The sequence below is a fragment of the Ananas comosus genome, linkage group 1, assembly GCF_001540865.1.
Source record: "Ananas comosus cultivar F153 linkage group 1, ASM154086v1, whole genome shotgun sequence".
Taxonomy (NCBI): Eukaryota; Viridiplantae; Streptophyta; class Magnoliopsida; order Poales; family Bromeliaceae; genus Ananas; species Ananas comosus.
Genome location: NC_033621.1, coordinates 23,437,154 through 23,458,601, shown reverse-complemented (window position 1 = coordinate 23,458,601; position 21,448 = coordinate 23,437,154). Strand labels below are relative to the sequence as shown.

At 37.3% G+C, this 21,448-nt stretch overlaps 2 protein-coding genes across 10 annotated transcripts; one reads left to right on the top strand and one right to left on the bottom strand.

Moving 5' to 3' along the window:
- Positions 884-17,954, top strand: LOC109715482 (probable helicase DDB_G0274399). Of its 9 annotated transcripts, XR_002217622.1 has the most exons (10): positions 911-1,180; positions 3,847-5,390; positions 5,784-5,972; positions 6,608-6,703; positions 6,867-7,044; positions 7,798-7,930; positions 12,483-14,249; positions 14,387-15,141; positions 15,293-15,411; positions 17,833-17,954. XR_002217622.1 is itself a non-coding variant. In XM_020240529.1 (9 exons), the coding sequence occupies exons 3-9, from the start codon at positions 4,007-4,009 to the stop codon at positions 14,579-14,581; spliced, it is 3,942 nt and encodes a 1,313-aa protein (XP_020096118.1). In that variant the 5' UTR covers positions 911-1,180; positions 3,539-3,666; positions 3,847-4,006; the 3' UTR covers positions 14,582-15,464. The 9 variants fall into 9 exon arrangements, 4 of the variants coding, with proteins under 4 accessions (XP_020096143.1, XP_020096118.1, XP_020096101.1 ...); XR_002217616.1 differs by having other exon boundaries at positions 14,387-15,411; XR_002217619.1 differs by lacking the exon at positions 17,833-17,954 and adding an exon at positions 17,616-17,756 and having other exon boundaries at positions 14,387-15,411.
- LOC109715514 (BTB/POZ and TAZ domain-containing protein 1-like) lies at positions 16,685-21,448 on the bottom strand. The gene is made up of 5 exons (XM_020240567.1): positions 21,186-21,448; positions 20,871-21,004; positions 18,236-18,551; positions 17,846-18,135; positions 16,685-17,362 (listed from the first exon to the last, which is right to left on the bottom strand). The coding sequence occupies exons 1-5, from the start codon at positions 21,318-21,320 to the stop codon at positions 17,182-17,184; spliced, it is 1,056 nt and encodes a 351-aa protein (XP_020096156.1). The 5' UTR covers positions 21,321-21,448; the 3' UTR covers positions 16,685-17,181.

Sequence of the window (21,448 nt, the reverse complement as noted above, 5' to 3'; positions counted from 1 at the left end):
TAACCATTTATTTTCATGTGAGATATTTTTTAACAAACTAATTATAACTGTTAGTAGAAAATATTCGTTTATTCTTTTTTGTATTTCGTCTGTCATTGTCGAAATTCTTATATATTTTATATATAGTATAAATATAAATATAAATATAGATATAGATATAGATATACTTTGTAGATAAGCGTGATTTGTGCAGATACCGATTATATAACCCAAGATCTAAAATAAAACAAAATTATATAGAGAAAAGATATTGGAGGAGAGAGAAAGATACCTAAACTAATACTTATTAAAAATTTTAGTGGTTTAATATTGTAAATTATAAGTAATTAGTATTAGTATTTTATCTTCAGAAAGTATAAACTGTTGTATTTCTATATTAATTTATTTTAATGACTCTATAGGAGAGAGAAGTGTATATATACATATAATAAATAATAATAAATAATTTTTCTCAAAAAAAAATCGAAAAAATAATAATTTGCTTTATTTTTGTATCTAATAGTTTGTTATTCAAAATTTTTTATTTACTATTTATTTTAATCGATGTGTTGTGAAACTTAATTTTGCTTTGACCTATTTTTTCATCTTTATCTCTAATTTAAAAGCAAAATTAAAACGTGTTTGGTTAGAATTTTCTTCTAGATTCGAAGCAGGTCCATGGGGACGTAGCGGCTAAACTTCGATGTAGACCTAGTACACCACGTCATTAAGTATACCAACGCCTCCATCCGTCCATCTGGACAGAATCAACGGTAGATCCGTGGAGGGGTCTATGGGTGACGTGGTGGACGTTGGTTCAGGAGAATTCTTCGGGTGGGGGTGGGCTTAGAGAGGCCCCGTTCATGGTCTATATAACCTAGACCCGAAGCCCATCGCCGAGCTCGCTCTCCCCCTCCCACCTCTCTCTCTCTCTCTCTCTCTCTCTCTCTCTCTCTATCGCGATCGCGCCGCTCATCGCCTCTCCCACTCTCCTCCCCCCTCCCGCGCCTCTCCCCTCTCCCTCGATTTCTCGCGCTTCCTCCGTGCTCTTGGAGCTCGCCCTTCGCCCTCGCCCTCGCCCTCGCCCTCGGCCCGATCGCGCTCTCGGGGCCCCCTTTTCTCAAAGAGGGAGGGTGTTTTGGGATCCCAATCCGAGGGCTTCGGAGATCCCGAATCGCGATTCAAACGAGGTTTACCCCAGGTAATCCGCCGCACTTGTGTTTTCAAATTGTTTCCGTTCGATTAGGTTTTAGATCCGTGATTATTTGACCTGTTTGAGAGGATCCCTAGTTAGGTTCGATGTATGTTTCTATGAATGGTTTGATCTTTGTTGTGTTGTTGTTTGATCCTTGATGGGGAGTAAATTTGGACATTTTGTGGTCAAAATGGTTCGGCATTGTATATTTGCCACCTAGTATTTGGCCTATAACACCAAAATCGCACAGCTATAATTATATCTAGGTTTATCCATCATGTCTTATTCACTAGGTTCATAAGATCCCACTATTAGCACCTCAGACATGACCTGTAATTCAAATTATCTTATGTACGATTAGAACTTCCTTTCATCTCACCCAAAAGAAAAAAAAATCTTCTTTTATTTTCTCTATGAGCTTTTGCATTGAAATTTCATCATATTCAAGTGCTTGAACAAAACCAGGAATGGAAATTTCAGAAGTTGTTTAAATGTCTGAAAGGGATGTAACTTTTGTTGTCATTTGATCTTAAGACATGTTACTCATGGCGCTGATCAGAAACTGTGGGGCTTCATGTATCTATATGTCTTGCCGGAGAGGCGGAGAATCAGGTTTAGATGATTACTATCTAGTCATCCCTGTCCCGGATATTATATTTGCCGGATGGATCCTGATACAGAAATTTAATCCACTTCTGAAATTTTATTCCACTTCAGAATTTGAGCACTGATAGTTGGGGTGGTTGCAAATTGAATCCTGTCCAAAATATAATTATTCAATGGATGTAGTGGTTTAGAATGTTGGAAATTAGTTTAAGCATTAGTTTTGAATAGTGCAATAGTTTTCCTCAAATGTTGTTCTCTACATTTCCGTTTCTGTTTCAGGTCAGCAAATTGAATGTAGGTAACTGAGTAGTATGATTGCATCCTATATGTTCTAAATAAGTCAATCAGAGATCAAATTTGATATCTAACCTTTTCAAGTAGATTGATAAGAAATGGATAAAGTCAAGGAAAAGGAGAGCATGCAGCGAGAGTTTGTTGTTTTACTTGTTGTTTTAAGTAGATTGTTTCTTTGCAAATCTGTAAAGCGAGGAGGAGAGAAAGAGAAGGAAAGAAGAAAAAAGCAAAAGTACCTCAAGTCATTCATTTAACAATTATCATCCTGTAGATAAATAGGGCTCTATTTGATGCGGGAAATTCCATAAGTAGAGCAAGGCAAAAAACCGTAGAATCCTAATTTGAAGTTAGTAGATTCAACTTTTTATGGGGTTAATGGACCTCTTCTTCTGCTTCTTCTTCTTCTTGGTTAAATATGGAGACCAGATGTTTGTTTTAATGCTGAAATCTGTTAAAAAAAGGAAACATTTACAAGTCGAGCTAAAGATAGAAATGGAGAAAAGTTAATAAAATAGCATTTTCGTTTCCTTGATCCATTTGATCATCAAATTTGATGTGTTATATGTGAGATGTAGACCATGTAGATGGGTAAGAACTTATTGTGCAACATTCAGATTGCTGAAAGCACTGGTGTTTGTTCTAAAGTTTGACTAGTATGTTAGACAGCTAGAGTGTACATAACAGATGGGTTAATTATAATTAGTTGTACATATTCGAAAATGATAGGAATCACAACTGCTGGAGCCCATCAAGAGTTTTCCAAAACATCGTTGAACTCCTATTTTGTTTTACTTTTCTTGGCATGCGGCATACCATGAGTTTCAGTTTAATCTTGTCGGCTCAAGCTAACATTGGTTGAACAACTGGGAATGATTGAAACCAAACCCACCAAAATGACTGCAACTGATAGTGTTATTGCTACTTGAACTTGCTGAAGTTCAGGTTGAGATGCACTGACTTGACACCTGGAATGCAGTTAACTTTAGATTACAGTAGTGCTTTAGTGCGCAAGTTTTGTAGTGTTATCGGCTTAGTTTAGTGTTTAAGAAATATATGTAGTAGGATATGAGAGCTGAATATGGATGGATGTTTGATGTCCTATAAGAAGCCATTTATGTACATAAGCTACCGCAAAATTATTTATTCTATGAAATCACACTTGACATACAAGAGGGTGGCAAATCTGTTGGGATTACGATGTCTTGTGCTTCAATCAACTGTTGAAATAGTTGTTCTTCTATCATCTTATCCTCTTAGTAAGTGCATGTAGTGTATTTGCACATCTGCATTTCTTGCTTTCCTCTGTATTTCTTTCTTCTTTTTTTTTTTTTTTTTTTTTTTTTTTCTCTTTTTGCATATCAGTTGCTTATCTCCTTTATGGATTAAGGGCCTGCTAGCTGCTGAGGTGTCATATCATTGGGCTATCCTCACATTTCTTTAGGTGGCTATCTCACATTTCTTTAGGTGGCTAAGAGGTTGAATGAGAGAAAGAAGTGGGCAGGGTCAGAAGAGGAGACTAATCTCGCAATAAAAGTTATCGGGATAATGCATCTGATTCAAGTGGCTATTTCTTCTCTGTTTGTTTTGCCAAGGTTCTGCTCTAGCAGTGCCCCTTCCTGGCTCACTTCTCCCTCTCCCTGTTTTCTTTTGACCCTGCTCAGCTTTTTGAAGGAAATGATACAGCAAGTTGATTGGAGCATATGAGCAGCCCTTAAAATGTCTTGTATATATATTTTGTCTTACTGATTGATCATGCTCGGTTAAAATTGCAGAAACCAGACTCTTGGGGAGGTCATACATGTGTTCTGCTAGTTATCAATGTTTGCCAGGAGAATTCTTATGGTGTGCTTTTTTTTCTATCTGAAAAGTGATTAGCAGAGATCTTCCGGTTATAGAGTGTAATTGTTTAATTTATATGCATTTACACATGAAATGGGGTCTCGTGGAAGGCTATTATTTGATCTCAATGAACCCCCTGCTGAGGAGGAAGATGAGAAAAATGGTGTCATCGTGTCCCAGCCCCAGAAGTCACTTCCCAATTCAAATACTCGCCCCTCAAATTTATTTTCGTTGCCTGATGGTTGTCAACGGATAGTAAATAACCATCCTTTTACACATGCTTCTTCTGGTTCTGTCTTTCAGCCTTTTGTCAGGAATAAAGATTCGCAGATCCTAAAGGAGTCTAAAAAGAAAGAAAATGACTTGAGTGCCAATAGAGCCTCAACATCGACGACAACTAGTCATGTTACCAATTACAAAGCACATGTTGCATCAATGAATCATGAAGCTCAGACTGTTGATAGAGAAGAAGGAGAGTGGTCTGATTTGGATGGCAATTCTGACGCAGCTGGAAGTAATATTAGCAATAGAGATGAGATGGATGGTACTGAAGTTGCTCAAAATAATAAAGGAACAGAAGAAAGTGAACCTGATTCTGCAAAGTCTGATGATGTTACTAAAGATGATCCTACTGGTATTGGACATAGCAATAGTGAAATTGTAGATGCTTCTAGAGATACAAGAGTTCTTGGCCTGTTGGGATCAGAGAGCAACAAGAACTTAGAATATGGCTCTAAAGGTTTATCTGCAGATGGTGCAGATGGCGTTGAGGAACCTCCTGCCATGGGAAAATCAAAAGATGTCAAAGGAGTTGAAGCAAATTATGCATTAAAATTTGCAAATTATCCTACAAAGAGACCTAAACTTGACGAGCACAAGGAGGCAATGTTAGGGAAAAAAAGAGCCAGACAGACTGTTTTTATTAATGTGGAGGATGCTAAACAAGCAGGCTCTATAAAAACTTCAACACCAAGGAGGCAATCATCATTTCCTGCTCCTATTATTACTCGTACAGTGAAAGAAGGGTCTCGTGCTAGCACTAGTGTTGCTGAATGGACAGCAGAAAGGCAGAGTCCGTTTATTAACAAGGATCAAAAGCAATCTGAAATGCTGGGGTCTGAAGAAAGTATTTTTGCAGATCCAGGTGACCAAAAGGCTGAATCAAATGGTGACTTTGATTTTGGATCTCAAACTCGATCCAAGAGGACAAACAATACTGAATTTCCTTTAGAAGGGAATCCAACAACCGTTCCAAGACAGGGTTCATGGAAGACACTAGATTCTAAGCAGTTTAAGAATCCACCTGCTTCATCAAGGAAACCAGTTGCAGCAGGTCAAACTATCCCAGATCAAAAACCAGGAAACAAAAAACACCTATCTTCCAAAAAGCAGGTTTCAAATAACCTACAGTATCAAGATACGTCAGTGGAACGGCTTTTGCGAGAAGTGACAAATGATAAATTCTGGCACCATCCAGGTTAGAAACCATACTTTCAAAACTATGGAGTGTTTCTTTAAAATCTTAGCTTGCTAGTTCTCCTTATTCCATAGGAACTTCTTTCACACTAATAAGCAGGTGCTTTGGCAACTTCTTGAAGCTTTAGGACCTCAAATAGTTGATCAACAGAAGTTTTAAATCCAATTTTTTAGCAAGTCACAGTAGCGTTTGACTTTCTTAGTCATGTCTAGTGATAAAAAGTCATCATAGAGCACACATTATTTAATTTATTAGGTTTTATAGCAGTTGATATCCTTTTTATGTTGCCCTATTAATACTTGTTGTTGTGTTTACTTGACAAACTGCTAATATTGTTTCTAACTATGCCTGATATTGGTAAGAATTTTAACATAAGAATGTTGTACTTTTCAGAGGAGACTGAGCTTCAATGTGTTCCTGGAAGCTTTGAGTCTGTTGAGGAGTATGTGAGAGTGTTTGAGCCTTTGCTTTTTGAGGAATGCCGAGCTCAACTGTACAGCACATATGAGGAACTTCTCGAGTCTGTGTCTAGGGATGCACATATTATGGTTCGTGTGAGAACTGTGGAGAGACGAGAAAGAGGTAAATAACCTGTGTTTGTCTTTAGTAGTTCGGGCAAATATAACTCTACCACGACTTATTTGTTGTGCTGCTTATCTGCTTTTTGTGACATTGCTAGTTGTAAAGGCATGGATGTGGTGATAAATTTCTGTGATTAATTTGATTCTTGTGACTGTTTGGTTGCTATTTTTCTCCATTTAATCTTGAAATAGATAAATGCATCATCATTTCTTGTGTAACCTGGATGTTGCTTGTTTGATTTTCAGTCTAGTTGGAAAATGTATAGCAATGTCCTATCTGACTTCTCTGATGATTTCTTCTTTAAATATAATCTTGCAGTTTGATTTCCATGATTCCGAATCCTAGTGTTATTGTCAGAGGATGACTTTCAATTGATTTTTAGAGGACTGTAGTTTTGGTTCACATGTTTCTGAAGAATTCAATTTTTTAATAATACTAGAAATAATTTATAACAATAACAGTAGAGTTTGTGTTGGTGTATATATACTTGTTTTCTCAAATTTACTTTTGATAACATGGATAGTTTGTCTTCATGGAAATTATATGCCTTTTCTCGACCACAAATATCTGAAATGGCTATTCACGATCATCCTCCGTGTGCCGTCGCTAATCTAAATTCACGTTTTTAACTTCAGGATGGTATGATGTCATAGTTCTTCCAGTACATGAATGCAAGTGGACTTTTAAGGAAGGTGATGTTGCCGTTATATCATCCCCTCGTCCTGGTTCAGGTTTGAATTTAGACTGACTATGCTGCTTGCTTGCCTGCTTCATTTTATTTATTTGATGGAAATGCTATTTGTTAATCTCTGTTCTGATTTAATATAACATATTGCTAGTATTTTATTTTATTTTGTTAGACTGGTGTTACTCATGTAGATTGTCATTTCACAGTTGTCCAATCAACCAGATCAGGTAGGAGGAGCAACAATTTGATGGAAGAAGATACAGAAATAGAGGCTACTTCTGGAAGAGTTGCTGGTACAGTCAGGCGACATACACCTATTGATACGCGTGATCCACTGGGAGCAATTCTTCATTTTTATGTTGGGGATTCATGCGACTCTACTAGGTAATTTCTATTTCCATATTTGCCAAAGAAAGAAAACACAAAATCTTGAATGTGATTTTCATATGGTAAATGTTAGAATTCTGTAACTGTTTGTTCAGCTGAGAAGTCTAACCTGCAAACAAGCTGAAACAGCTATTATTAGCGTATGGTGTACCAAATGTAGCCATGTGAAGAAAATTATGCTGTATATTTTGGGATTTATATGGAACCTAAATGTTAATAGTTACATTGTTGGGAGATGTCTAAACTTTGATCAGTAATGGTCTTGGCATTTGAAGACGTGTGTTATTATGAGGCTATAGGCATATTACTCTCGGCCATTTATTTTGTACAGTCTCTTAACTATTCTTTGTTTTTGAATATCATTAACATATCTTGTTTCTGTTTTATAGACTAGAGTTTATGCTAATATATTGCCAGAATGTCTCATCTTTTTCTACTAGAAGATGCCGCATCAACTAAATATATCTTGGTTTAAGTGGCCGTTTGAGTTTCAGATGCCTTGATCCCCATAGGGAATTTAATTGATTATTTCCATACCAGTTCTCTAGACTGAAATAAGGAAAAGGGTTGTTATGCTTGTAGTTTCTCAAGTCAATTTAATGTTGTCTTTGGTGCTAATATGACGACACTTCCTTAATTGTTAGTAATTTAAATATTATTTTGCACCAGATCTTTGCACTTTAACGGCAATAATTCACTTTTTTTTTTTTTTTTTAAAACTTCTGACCATTTATCTTTGGATTACCATAGCAAGGTGGGTGATGATCATATCCTGAAGAAGCTTCAACCTAAAAGCACGTGGTATCTAACCGTTCTAGGGTCTCTTGCGACAACTCAAAGGGAATACGTTGCTCTGCATGCATTTCGGCGTCTTAACTTGCAGGTAACACAGAGAAGCCATACATACATACATATATATATATATATATATGTACATATGTATATATATATATATATATGTACATATGTATATATGTCATATGAATGTATACATATACATACATACATACATACATACATATACATACGTACGTATGTATGTATGTATGTATGTATGTATGTATATATACAGTTGGGTATATAGTTGGGCTTCTATACTATCCATAGTATAGAAGCCCTTGTGCTATAGTGTTTTTAACCATTGGATGCTTTTTAAGATTCGTGCAAGCTAGTAAGGAGATTAAATGAGAGACTCTCTAACATCCGTTAACAGAGAAAAAAAAGCAAGAGAGAGAATCCCAATCCCAACTCACTTTTCTCTTCTCATCTTTCTCTCTCTCTCCTCTTTCTCCCAGAACCGAACACCCTACTTTCACCATCTCTCTCTATCTCTCTTTCACCATCTCTCTCTGCAGTGGGTTTGGAGGGCTGCAGGGAGCAGTGTTGAGCGGTGCTAACTGCGGATTTGGAAGGTGGTACCGCGGGGGCGCGGATTTGGACGGTGGTACCGCGGGGGGCGATGGTACCGCTGGTACCCGCGGATTTGGACGGAGTTGGGGTGGGGGGGCGGGAATGGGGGGAGGGTGAGAGAGATTTAATTGTTAAAATTTGATGAAATATAGAAGATTTAATTGTTAAAATTAAAAGATGGCGTAACAGGAGGCTAAGCTCATCTCGGAAATTTTTTTAATTATTTAATATATTCATGTAATTTTACTTATTAAGATGCAAAACTATAGCCTTTTGCATCAGATGAGTCTCTAATCACTGTATATTGATCAAACTTAACTTGATTTAATTTTTCTATATATGCTAGTCACACTATGAAAGTCTCTACCAATTTTCTTTAAGGGAAAGACAGCAAGCTACACATTTTGTTTTTTGAAAAAATAATAATAAATTGAGCTAAAAATATAATGTAACTAAACTTTAAATTTAAAATTTTGAATATCAATTATTAAATTCTTAGCCAATTGAGCTTAGATAAGATCATTAAGCCTCTACCAATTGAAACCATACAAGCATAGAGCCATGGCGCTTCTTAAGTTGTCCACAGATACATTAATCATGGGACCTTAATAAGTTGATCACACTATTCTCATGTATAGAGAGAGAGAGAGAGAGAGAGAGAGAGAGAGAGAGAGAGATGGTGAAAGAGGTGGGATGCTATGATAGTTAATTCGCGAATTATTGAAAATTCGAATTAAACGGTCTGTTTACGAATTTTTTTCCAAAGATAGAGAATTATTTGCGATTTTTTGGGCCAACCGAATAATTCGCGAATTATTCCCGAATTATTGAAAATATGAATAAAAAATATATAATTTTTATATTTAAATATAGATTATCTTATATTTTATATCTTATATTTTATACCGAATCCGTTTTTTAAGCCGAATTTTTCAACGAATTTAAAAATTAGAAAACGAATTTTATACGTATTATACCCGTACCGAATTTTTGCCGAATCTGAATTATGGTGGGATGTTCGGTTATGGGGGGGGGGAGAGAGAGAGAGAGTGAGAGAGAGTTGAGAAGGGACTTTTTTACAAAATAACCATCTAAAATTTTATAATTTGCGAAATAATTCTATTAGATTTATATTTGGTAAATTAACTCTCAAAACACGATGAATCATTCACCGCATTCTAAAAGTATGTAAGTTTTTTTAAAGGCGGTGAATCATTCACCACCTTCTTTATAATTTTTTGGGATAGAGGAAAAATGAGGTTGTTAAAATTGTACGTAGATTATACGGGAAATAAAAAAAAGTGAGGTTGTTAGGATTGTGTGTGGAATATTAGAATTTTTGTTTGATTGTTAGAATTGTATGGATAGATTATTTAAATTTTTTTGATTGTTAGGATTATATGGATATATTATTAGGATTTTCAAATTGTTAAGATTATATGTGATGCTTGATTATTATGATTGTATAGATAGATTATTAGGATCTTTTTGATTGTTAGGATTATATGGATAGATTTTAGAATTTTCAGGTTAAGATTATTTGTGATTTGTTGAAATATTTATGTGGTTGTTAGGATTATAGAAAAAAAGGCGCAAGGCGCAAAAAGGCGCAAAGGCTTTATGGAGCCTAGGCGCGAGGCGCACCGCGAGGCGCGCGCCTCAAGAAGGTGAGGCGCATATCTAATAAAAATAAAACACTCTTAACAAGCTTATTTTAAATGGATGTTTTAAATTAAAAATTCTAAAATAGTTATACAAAAACAAAATAATCATAAAAATGTAAAGAAATCGCATGCATAAATGTTCTCAACTTAAAAATAAAAAAATTATGTTTCAACTTTCAGCTTTAAAGTGTTTGCTGCTGCTTCTTTCTTCTTGCCGCTGCTATTTATTGCTATTGGGGTGTGGAAGAGAGAACGACCAAGAGAAAAGGAAAAGAAAGCGTTCAATTAGAAATTTTTTTAAAAAAGTTTCTTAACATTTTAGAATATATTGAAGAAACTCAAAACCCAAAAACCCACACCGTAGACACATTAAACATAAATATCACGAGACGCGTCTGAGGCGCGCGTCTCACTCCTTGAGGCATTGAGACTCGCGCCTTGCGCCTAGGCGCTGAGGCGCGCCTTTTCAAACACTGTAAACAAGTGAAAGGCGGTGAATGATTCACTGCTTTTCTGAGAAATTAGGCTCTTTATGAAAGCGGTGAATCATTCACCGTCTTTAAGAGATTAGTTTTTTAAATATAATTTTGGCAAGGTATTTCGCAAATAATAAAATTTTAAAGGGTTATTTTATAGAAAAAGCCTATTGAGAAGAGAAAAGTGAGTTGGGCTTGGGATTCTCTCTTTTGCTTTTTTCTTTGTTAACGGACATTAGAGAGAATCTCCCATTTAATCCCCTTACTAGCTTGCACGAATCTCAAAAAACATCCAATAGTTAAAAACACTATAGCACAAGGGCTTCTATACTATGGATAGTATAGAAGCCCAACTCTCTCTCTCTATATATATGTATGTATGTATGTATATGTATACATACATATGACATATATATATATATGTATGTATATATATAAATACATATGTATATATGTCATTATAGAGTAGGGCTACTATACTATTATGAGTAGTGGGCCCTTAGTACTCATAAGTTGTTTTCGATGATGGAGCTTCCGAATCGACGATCCACTCCATTAAATATGATCTAGAGTATTTGAAACTTATAGAAAATAAATTTCGTAATTTTTTGAAATCATAATAAAGTCCATCAAGCGGGCATAAAATGAAAGGTCAAAATTGAACGACGTCCTAAAAATGGATGATCGGATCCTTTAATTTAAGATCGGAGTTATTGATCTTTATCTAGGTAGTTAATAGAATTTTCTATCAAAAATTCAACCTATTCCGATTCTTTTCGACCGTTAAACTAGCAAGTATCCCATACCGGCCGTTAAAAATTGTCAATTTTGTGAGCTTTTGATCGTAAGGTAAATGATGTCGAAAAATTATGAAATTTAATTTCTAGTAGTTTTAAATGCTCTAGATAACGTTTAACGGTGTGGATCGTCGTTTCGGAAGCTCTATCATCGAAAACAACTTATGAGTACGAGGGCGATCGTACTCATAAGAGTATAGTAGCCGGACTCATGTCATATATATATATATATGTATATATAATCTCCTGTACTTTTGAAAGCACAGAGGTCTTTGTAGATGATGGGACATCCGAATCGATGATCAGCTCCGTTAGGCATGATCTATGCTATTAGAATTATCTAGAAATCAAATTTCATTAATTTTAGATAATATTTGATATGCGATTAAAGGATCTCAAAAATGACTATTTTAATGACCGATGTGGCACGTTTGTAAGTTCAATGGTGTAGAATAATCCAAATTAGATAAATTTTTAATAGAAAATTCTACTTACTATCAAGAGCAAGACTGATACTTCTGATTTGTAATCGTCTTTTATCACGGTTTTTTTACGAGATTTTTATTTTCAGCCATTCATTATGAGTTTACTTGTTCACTAGGCAAACAAAGTCAAACATTATGATATTTAGTTTCTAAATAGTTCTAATACTGTAGATCATGTTTAACAGAATCGATTGTTGAACCGAATGTTTTATCATCGAAAATAACTTAAGAGTACGGAGGCCTCCGTACTTTCAAAAGCATAGTAGCTTATATATATACACATACGCACACACGCACATATAGAATCCGGCTACAATGCTATCAATAGTACCAAGTACTTGGTACTACCAAGTTTTCTGCTGTTAGATTTACCCCTTTGATCATTTCCATCCCTTAGATCATACTATTCCACCAACCACCCACTAAATCCTAGGGGACTACTATCATTCTAACTACACATCCCTTTTATCCAAGGGCCGAAAGCTAATAGCACCAATGACTTGATGCTATTAATACCATTCTAGCCTAGTTCTCTCTATATATAATATATATTCCCTTGTCTTTTGGGGGTCACTGTAGCTGATATAAACTTCTTCTATACAGATGCAAACTGCAATTCTTAAACCCAGTCCTGAACACTTTCCCAAGTATGAAGATCAGCCTCCCGCTATGCCTGATTGCTTCACTCAAAATTTTGTGGACCATCTTCACCGGACCTTTAATGGCCCACAGTTGGCTGCTATTCAGTGGGCTGCAATGCATACTGCGGCTGGTACAAGCACTGGAGCGGCGAAGAGGCAAGATCCTTGGCCTTTCACGCTAGTTCAAGGTCCACCAGGAACCGGAAAGACACACACAGTGTGGGGGATGCTTAACGTGATACATCTTGTTCAGTATCAGCATTATTACACTGCTCTGCTCAAGAAACTTGCTCCTGAGAGCTACAAGAATGCTAGCAGTGGCAGTTCTGAGTGTGTTGGGGCAGGATCTATTGACGAAGTTTTGCAGAGTATGGACCAGAACCTTTTCCGCACTCTGCCAAAGCTTTGCCCCAAGCCAAGGATGCTCGTCTGTGCCCCGTCTAATGCTGCCACGGATGAGCTGTTGGCTCGTGTCCTTGATCGCGGCTTCATTGACGGAGAAATGAAGGTCTATCGGCCAGATGTTGCCCGAGTGGGGGTTGATTCACAAACTCGTGCAGCTCAGGCAGTTTCTGTTGAGCGAAGAACTGAGCAGCTTCTGCTAAAGGGCCGTGAGGACGTTATTGGTTGGCTGCATCAGTTGAAAGTGCGTGAACAGCAGATCTCGCAACAGATTGCCATTTTACAGAGAGACCTAAGTGTGGCAGCCGCAGCGGGGCGCGCCCAAGGTTCTGTTGGTGTTGATCCTGAAGTCCTTGCTGCTCGGGACCATAGCCGCGATGTTTTACTTCAGAGCCTTGCTGCTGCCGTGGAGACTAGGGATAAAGTTTTAGTTGAGATGTCACGCCTCCTTATTCTTGAGAGCAAGTTCCGTCCTGGAGGCAACTTTAATTTGGAAGAAGCTCGTGCCAACCTCGAAGCTACTTTTGCCAATGAAGCAGAGATCGTTTTCACTACAGTGTCGAGCAGTGGCCGCAAGTTGTTCTCTCGCCTGACTCATGGCTTTGATATGGTTGTTATCGATGAAGCCGCCCAGGCCAGTGAAGTAGCTGTCCTTCCTCCGCTTTCGCTTGGTGCCGCAAGGTGCGTTTTGGTTGGTGATCCCCAGCAACTCCCTGCAACCGTCATTAGTAAAGCAGCCGGAACTTTGCTCTATAGTAGAAGTCTTTTTGAGAGATTCCAACAAGCAGGTTGTCCTACAATGTTGTTATCTGTGCAGTACAGAATGCATCCTCAAATTCGTGATTTTCCATCGAGATATTTCTATCAAGGTCGCCTTACGGATAGCGAAAGTGTTGCCAACTCGCCAGAGGAAGCCTACTATAGAGATGCTTTATTGAAGCCTTATGTATTTTATGACGTTGTACATGGTCGGGAATCCCACAGAGGGGGATCAGTCTCATACCAGAATATTCATGAAGCACAGTTCACTTTGCGGTTGTACGAGCACCTCCAGAAGTTTTTAAAAGCCAATGGTGGGAAAAAAGTGTCTGTTGGCATTATTACACCATACAAACTGCAACTAAAGTGTCTTCAGCGAGAGTTTGAGGATGTTTTGAATTCAGAGGAGGGGAAGGATATTTACATAAACACTGTTGATGCTTTCCAAGGCCAGGAACGTGATGTCATCATTATGTCGTGCGTTCGTGCCTCAAACCATGGAGTGGGATTTGTTGCTGATATACGACGCATGAATGTGGCTCTTACCCGAGCTAGGAGGGCACTATGGGTCTGCTCTCTCTCTCTCTCTCTCTCTCGTGCACGCGCGTGCTTGTGCGCACTTGCACACATTCACACATGAAATAAAAATGGAAAACACTTTTGAATGCTTAATAGTAATCTGATTTGATGTTTATTTGCTTTCAGGTTGTGGGCAATGCGAATGCTCTGATGCAATCAGATGACTGGGCTGCACTGATAGGGGATGCCAAATCGAGGAAATGTTTCGTGGACATGGACAGCATCCCTAAGGAGTTATTAGTTATGAAGGGATCTTCTAACACCCCAGGCAAAAATTCCACTAGCAACATGAGGAGCTCGAGGAGTGGTGGGCTAAGATAGACACAATCAGACTTGCTCCCTGAATCCAAGTATTGGATGCAGCACAAAAGGGATGACGAGTTGAATTCTTATCTTCCCATACATTTATGAAATTCGATAATCTGGCCCGCGCTTCAGCGACAGGTGTCAAGATGCGTCACCGCATGGCGTTGCTAAGAGGCTGAGATCTTTGTTTATCTTGGAGGCTGAAAGATTTAGTGTGGTTTTGGTGGTCTGCATATATTAATCACTGAAGTGATGCACGGAGACTGGTGGAGCTTTGGGGATGCTTTTGTGCGTGATGTGGGCATTGCTACAGTGGCAGGGTTAGAAGACATGCAGGCTGTTGGAAAGAATGCTTAAATGCCAAGTCTGAGAAACTGGAGCGTGCTGAAACGAGGAGGTGCTAAATGTTGTATGTGACATCAATTGATAAATGTCCAGTGGTCGAAGACCATGGAGATTGAATTCTTCATTTGCCCTCGGAGACTACCCGCCGGGCCCGAACTTCAGTTGCAGGCGAGAGGTGAACGGAAATTCTGTTTCTCAAAGCTTGCGCAGCCGAGAGCCTCGTCAGAGAGGTACTACTGCTTTGCGAAGGCTCATAATCTGTACAGACATGAAAATTTTAGATTTACAGGCTGTAGCAGGCATTTTGCCCTAGTTACTACACGAGCGCCGTTGATATTTAACTTCTTAGGGTTTTAGGGTGAATTCATTTGCTGTTGTTAGGAGGGTGAATGCGTTCGGAACCATGCCTCGCCCGACTGTCGAATGCTGATAAATGTGTTGTGCATATTTGGCGGCCTGTGGCATCGCAGGGATGATACCCTTCATTTGTAAACACACAGGTACATCCTACTACTGTATGGAAGTTAAATTTTTTTGTTCCTTTAATCCTGTAGCTCCTGATTTACTAGTCATCTTTGTTTGGTACTCATTGTTTCCTATTCGCAACACTAAAATAAGAGTGACTTTTCCACCTCTGAAGGACATGCATCAATTCTCGGACAGAAACTTTTCAAGCAGAGCATGAGCACCAGTAATTGCGGTGAGCCCATCATGGGTTGTTAAGCTTCCATAATAAAGTCATAACTCGGTATTAATTACAAGTACTAGAATATTACCACGACTATGAAGCCCTAATTGCCTAGAATTCTTAGGGAACCTTTGGCAAGGTTTCTTGTTTCACTATATACACGTCTTTTTTCCAACTTATTGTTGGAAAGTTTGCATCTTGTATTGCAATCGGATGCTTGAGTGGCAGAAACGCACGAGGACTTACTTGATTTGGTTCTTTGGACAAGTCTTAAGACCTCCCAGCAGAAGTTACTTTGGCTTCACTTAAACTTCATGAATTTTGCGTTCGACTAGCGTACTAAATTGTTGAAAATTAGGAACTCAATTTTCAGTCAAATGTACCAAATAGTCGGTTATAATTCAGAGTAATAAAACCTCTTTATTAAGTTTTACTTGTGCATAATTCGAATTCCGGTCCTCCTAAGGCGGCTTCATTGGACAAAATTGCGATCACAGCAGTTAAATGAAATAAAAATTGTTTCATCAGCGCGTAAATGATCTCTGGAGTGATTGATCTGTCATTAGGCGTGTGGTCAAGTTCATGAAGTAAAAGGCGTAACAATGAATTAAATTAATAGAAGGTACTAATGGACCTTTTCAACTTAGTCATTGGTGACATGCATACTTAGTACTACATGTCAAATAATCTTTAAATACTGTAGACTAGACTAGAATTTCTTAGGGATCTCTTTCGTCAAGGAAACTGCAAAGATTGATATTTGATTACGACATTTTGATCTTTCGATTCTAACCTGATTTGCGTGGAGAAAACTAGGGTTAGCTTCCTTCCTAGGGAAATGTGGAGGAAATGTTATTTTTAAGGCTCATTTGCATGGTAAAATAAATTATTTAATAATAACTTGTGTGTTATAGAAATAAAGATTGTTGTATTATATTATAAAATTCGAGTCTTTAAGTCCTTTTATTATTATATATTATAGTTATATATATTCAATCCTACACAGCTATCAATTGCGAGATTTACTGCAAGACTCTTTGAGTAAACAAAAGGGACGTAAGTTAGTTGCAAAATATAACTAATTGTTCTTATGCTTAAACAAGATCCATTTTTATAACAGCTGGACTGTTTCTCTCTGAAAAATAGGCATACATACGCATACATCAAGCTCCACTCTAATACAAGTTTCACTTCTATAACAGCTATCTGCCCATTTTTATATAAGCTAAGAACTCTCTCTCTCTCTCTCTCTCTCTAAAAGATAGACATACATATACACACTGAGCTCCTCTCTAATACAAGTTTCACTTCTATAACAACTATTTGCCCCTTTTTTGCAAGCTAAGAACTCTTTCTCTCTTCCTAGATGGACATTCATATACACACACCAAGCTCTTCTCTAATACAAGTTCCACTTCTATAACAGCTGTCTACCCCTTTTTAACAAGCTAAGAACTCTTTCTCTCTAGAAGATTGGCATGCATATACATACATCAAGCTGCTCTCTTCGTAAGGAAGGCACATCTTAATTCCTTACAAATAGGGGGGAAAGAACAAAAGGGAAAAGAAAATTTCTATGAAATTAGTCACTGGTCCTTGCAGTAGTAGTGCAAAGTGCGAATTGCTCGTGAACTCCTTCCTGTCCCTTCCTCTTAGACAAGGAGGACATAACTCGAGCAACCTTCACCTTCTTCACCAGAAGCTGCCACGTGTCCTCCTCTTCTTTCCCTTCCTTCTGCCGCTGCATTCTCAGCTTGAAGTGCCTGCAGGTATACACGGAAAACCCAACAAGCAGGGCATCAGTGGTTAAGTTTGTTCTCTAACAAAAATAAAAGGAAAAATGTGTCAAACTCCCCAAACATTAGAGCGATTACACTGCCGATAGATTTTGTGCTATTACAAGAAGCATTATGTAATTTGTGATTACACTGCCGATAGATTTTGTGCTATTACAAGAAGCATTATGTAATTTGTTTTTGATGTTGAAAATCTAATTTCAGTTTCTCGCTACAGCAGAAGCTCTAGAATTTCTCCTTGATACTGCTGCTGCTGCTGCTGAGAGCAGATACAAAAGTGGTACCAAATAGACCATTAAATCAATCAACCACCAACTCGCATACTCCCTCCTAATGTTTCCTAAACAATCATCAGTTATACGAAAACCAAATGACTCGGATACACCCGAACGCAGGCGGATGATAAAAGCAACTAACAAATTCTTTTAAGATAGCAGTGTAGAGACTTACGAGCAAAGAGGGACGCGGCAATCCTGCTGCGGGCTGCCGTCGCAGAGGGCGGAGTGGAGGCGGAGGAGCTGCAACATGCGGCAGCAGCGGGGGCAGGCTTTCCTGCGGGGGCAGACAGCGAGGTGTTGGATGAGGAGCTGCAGGTTGCGGTAGCAGGCAGATGAGGAGCAGGGGTGGTTCTTCTTGCTTCCGTCCTTGCCCATGTACATGTGTTGCAGGCACTCCATTGCGTCCCCCAGCTCTTCATACACCCGCTGGTACGCCAGCTTGCGCCCAACCCGCTTCTTTCTCTATCAAAATAATTCATAATTCAAATAAATTTATTTATATGAACTATCAAATCGTACTATATTTTACAGCAGAACCAAACATAATACATTTTTCACGTACCAGATCGGCCTCCTGGAGGAACTGGAGGATTTCGAGCTCGAGCCAGGGGTCGTTGGCCTGGAGGAACTGCCAGGCTTCGGTCCTCTTGACGGCAGCGAAGTCCTTGGCCAGCAGCTTCATGCAGCGGAGGTACAGCCGCGCGGCATTGCACTGCCGCGCCAGCAGCAACACGTCCACCATGCCCTCCGCCGTCAGCCGCAGCGCCAGCGCCGCCTCGCACGCACGCTTCAGCCACCCCACGTCGTACGCATGCGACAGCACCAGCAGGTGCAGCCCGTACCTCCCCATCTCCTCCTCCTCGTCCAACGACACGCACCTGATTGACATGACATGATCCGTTTGTTCTACTCAGCGCGCCATAAGATCGGCATTCCCATTAAATTTGAAGTTCAATCGAATATTTAAAATAGGTATTTTATTATAATATTTTATTATAAACAGTGTAAAAAATGCTTATATTGATTGATTAATTTATTTCTTATTATTCATAGATATTCAGTCACACCCAAAATTTGTGTACTCTTCATTACCTTAATAAAATGAAAAAAAAACTAAAATTATTGTGACTATGTATTATGCATTGTGGCACATGATCCACACAAAAAAATCTGAAGCACGAAAAAAAATTCTCCAAATTTCTAGGTGGTGCTGAGTCAATTATTATGCCTATTATAGAACGAAATGGACGGTGTCTCGTTCTTAAAAAGTGAAACGGACGAATGGAGGGCTGTGATTGGATGAAGGGGACGACATAAGATCGTAGATCGTGGGACCCCCAAGTAAGAATTAACTTAAAAATTAAAAAAAAAAGTAATTTTTGACAGGGAAATGTGAAATTCTCAGAGCCATCAGGAAGATTTTGGACCCTTGATATTATTTTCTTTAGTTTCGTACAGTGCATGTGACAACGATGAGTCCAAAAATTAGCGTCCTACTAGTTATGATGAGAAATTATTGTCCGCACCCGATGCACCAGCTTAGCTGTGCATCAGCCATTGTCATACATATTCAATTAAAATATACTTCAAAATTTTATATTCATAAATACAATTTTTAAGACACCTGGACACAGTGTAGAGTGGTCACGTGTTCGAGTCTTTGTAGATTTTTTACGAATAATAATCGAGCTGAAGAGTAAAATTATGAGTTTGTCGCAATATTGTAAAATATTTTTTTTTAAAAAATAACATATTATCCGTTTTATTTATTAAAATAATGGATATTGTAGAATGTTTATAAGCAAAGTACTATTTGTTTCAAGATCAACGAATAATTTACGTCTAACATATTAAGATTTAATTTTAGGTTATGTTTCGTTAATGAATAATGGAGCTGAAGAGTAAAATTATGAGTTTGTCACAATTTTGTGGAATGTTCGTAAACAAAGTACTGTTTGTTTCAAGATCGGTGAACAATTTACATCTAACATATCAAAATTTAATTTTAGGTAATGTTTCGTTTAGGAACAAAAAGTGAATAAGTCTATGTTCCCCTCTTTATTTTCAAACACTATTTTTAATATTTGTGAATAGTAATTCTTTCATTCCTGAAATAAACTGGTATAATTCGATATAATTTTGGAACAATTGTTCCACGCTCTTCCCTGGAACAAGATTATTCCTAAGTGGGAACAAAATTAATTAAAATTTAATCTAATTTTAATTATGATATTAAATTACTAATTAATCTAATTAACATATTTAAGTCATTACCTATTGCTTAAACAGTAAAATAAATAAATATTTATTTATTTATAATTAATTAAATAATTTTTAAAAAATATTTTAATAAATTTATCTAATAATCAATATTTATATTAATCAATCATTCATATTTTGACTAATATATTTAATCTTGAACTAATTATCTATAATTAACTAACTAAATAATTAATGTATTATTTAACTAATGAATTAACTAATACTTATATTCATTAATTTATTATAACATTTATAGCTAATAAATTTATTAATTTATCAAATTGTTTTTAATTAACATTTTGATGTTAATTAATTAGATAAAATATTTTTAAATTATAATTATTTTATTTTTACTATTCCAATCTAACCATTTAAACATCATTTACATTTAAACATCATTTACCTTACTCCAGTTCCTGCTTATATCGAAATTTGTACCTATCTCTACAATAAATAATTTTTGTTTATATCTAAACCAAACGGAGCCTATTCAAATATTATTATCTTATTTCCAAAATCAATCCAAAAAAAAAACTTACTCAATTTCTCTTATAGCAGAATTTGTATCTATCCCTCCAATAAATAGTTATTATTTATATCCGAATCAAATGAAGCCTATTCAAATACTATTTACTTTATTTTTAAAAACAACGTCAAATAAAAATTTACTCTAACTTCTGTTTATAACAAAACTCGCACCTATTCCTATGTTAAATAATTTTTATTTATATCCGAATCAAACGAAATTTAAAATATTTTTAATTAAAAGCATAGCATGGTACTACATCACGCTACAGGGCAATAATTTCTCCTTAAACATGGGGTCCTCAATGCATTAGATTTACTTTTCCTTTCTTTAACTAAACATTTAAATAGAATCAATTTAAACCCCCACCCAAAAAAAAGGAAAAAAAGGAAGAAAAAAGAACACATACCCAAAGGAGTAGATCAACCGCACAAACACGGTTACAGCATCATGGGGGACTCCCAGGATCCGAATAACCCTGCGCGATTTTCCACGCTTTTGTGCCCGATCCAATATACTCTCCATCACAGGCGACGCCGCGGCCTTAAAAAACACAAACAAACAAACAAACAAACAAATATAAATTTAATACTTTTTTAAAAAAGTGCATATGATTAGACATCGATTGTGTGCTCAGTGAGCTTCTGCGATTCGAGAGTATCTAATTGTATTGTAGTACATAAAGTTTTGAATGTCTTGTCAATTGAAGGTTTCGGGTGCTCACAAGAACTGCAGAATGGGCGGAAATTTTGCGGCCACCGGAGGTCAAAATTTGAACATCCGGAGCGGGGATGGCGTCGCTCCCCGCCTCCAGCCACTGTCGGAATCCGTTCTGGACGCGACCGCCCTTCGCGTCCATCTCTCTTCGAAACAAAACTTTTGTTTCTTTCTTTTCTATGTATCTCCCTACTTTTCTCTCTTTTCGCTTTTTCTCTCCTCCGCGAGTTTGCGTGTGATGATTTTTTTTCCCCTCCTTTTGATTGTGGA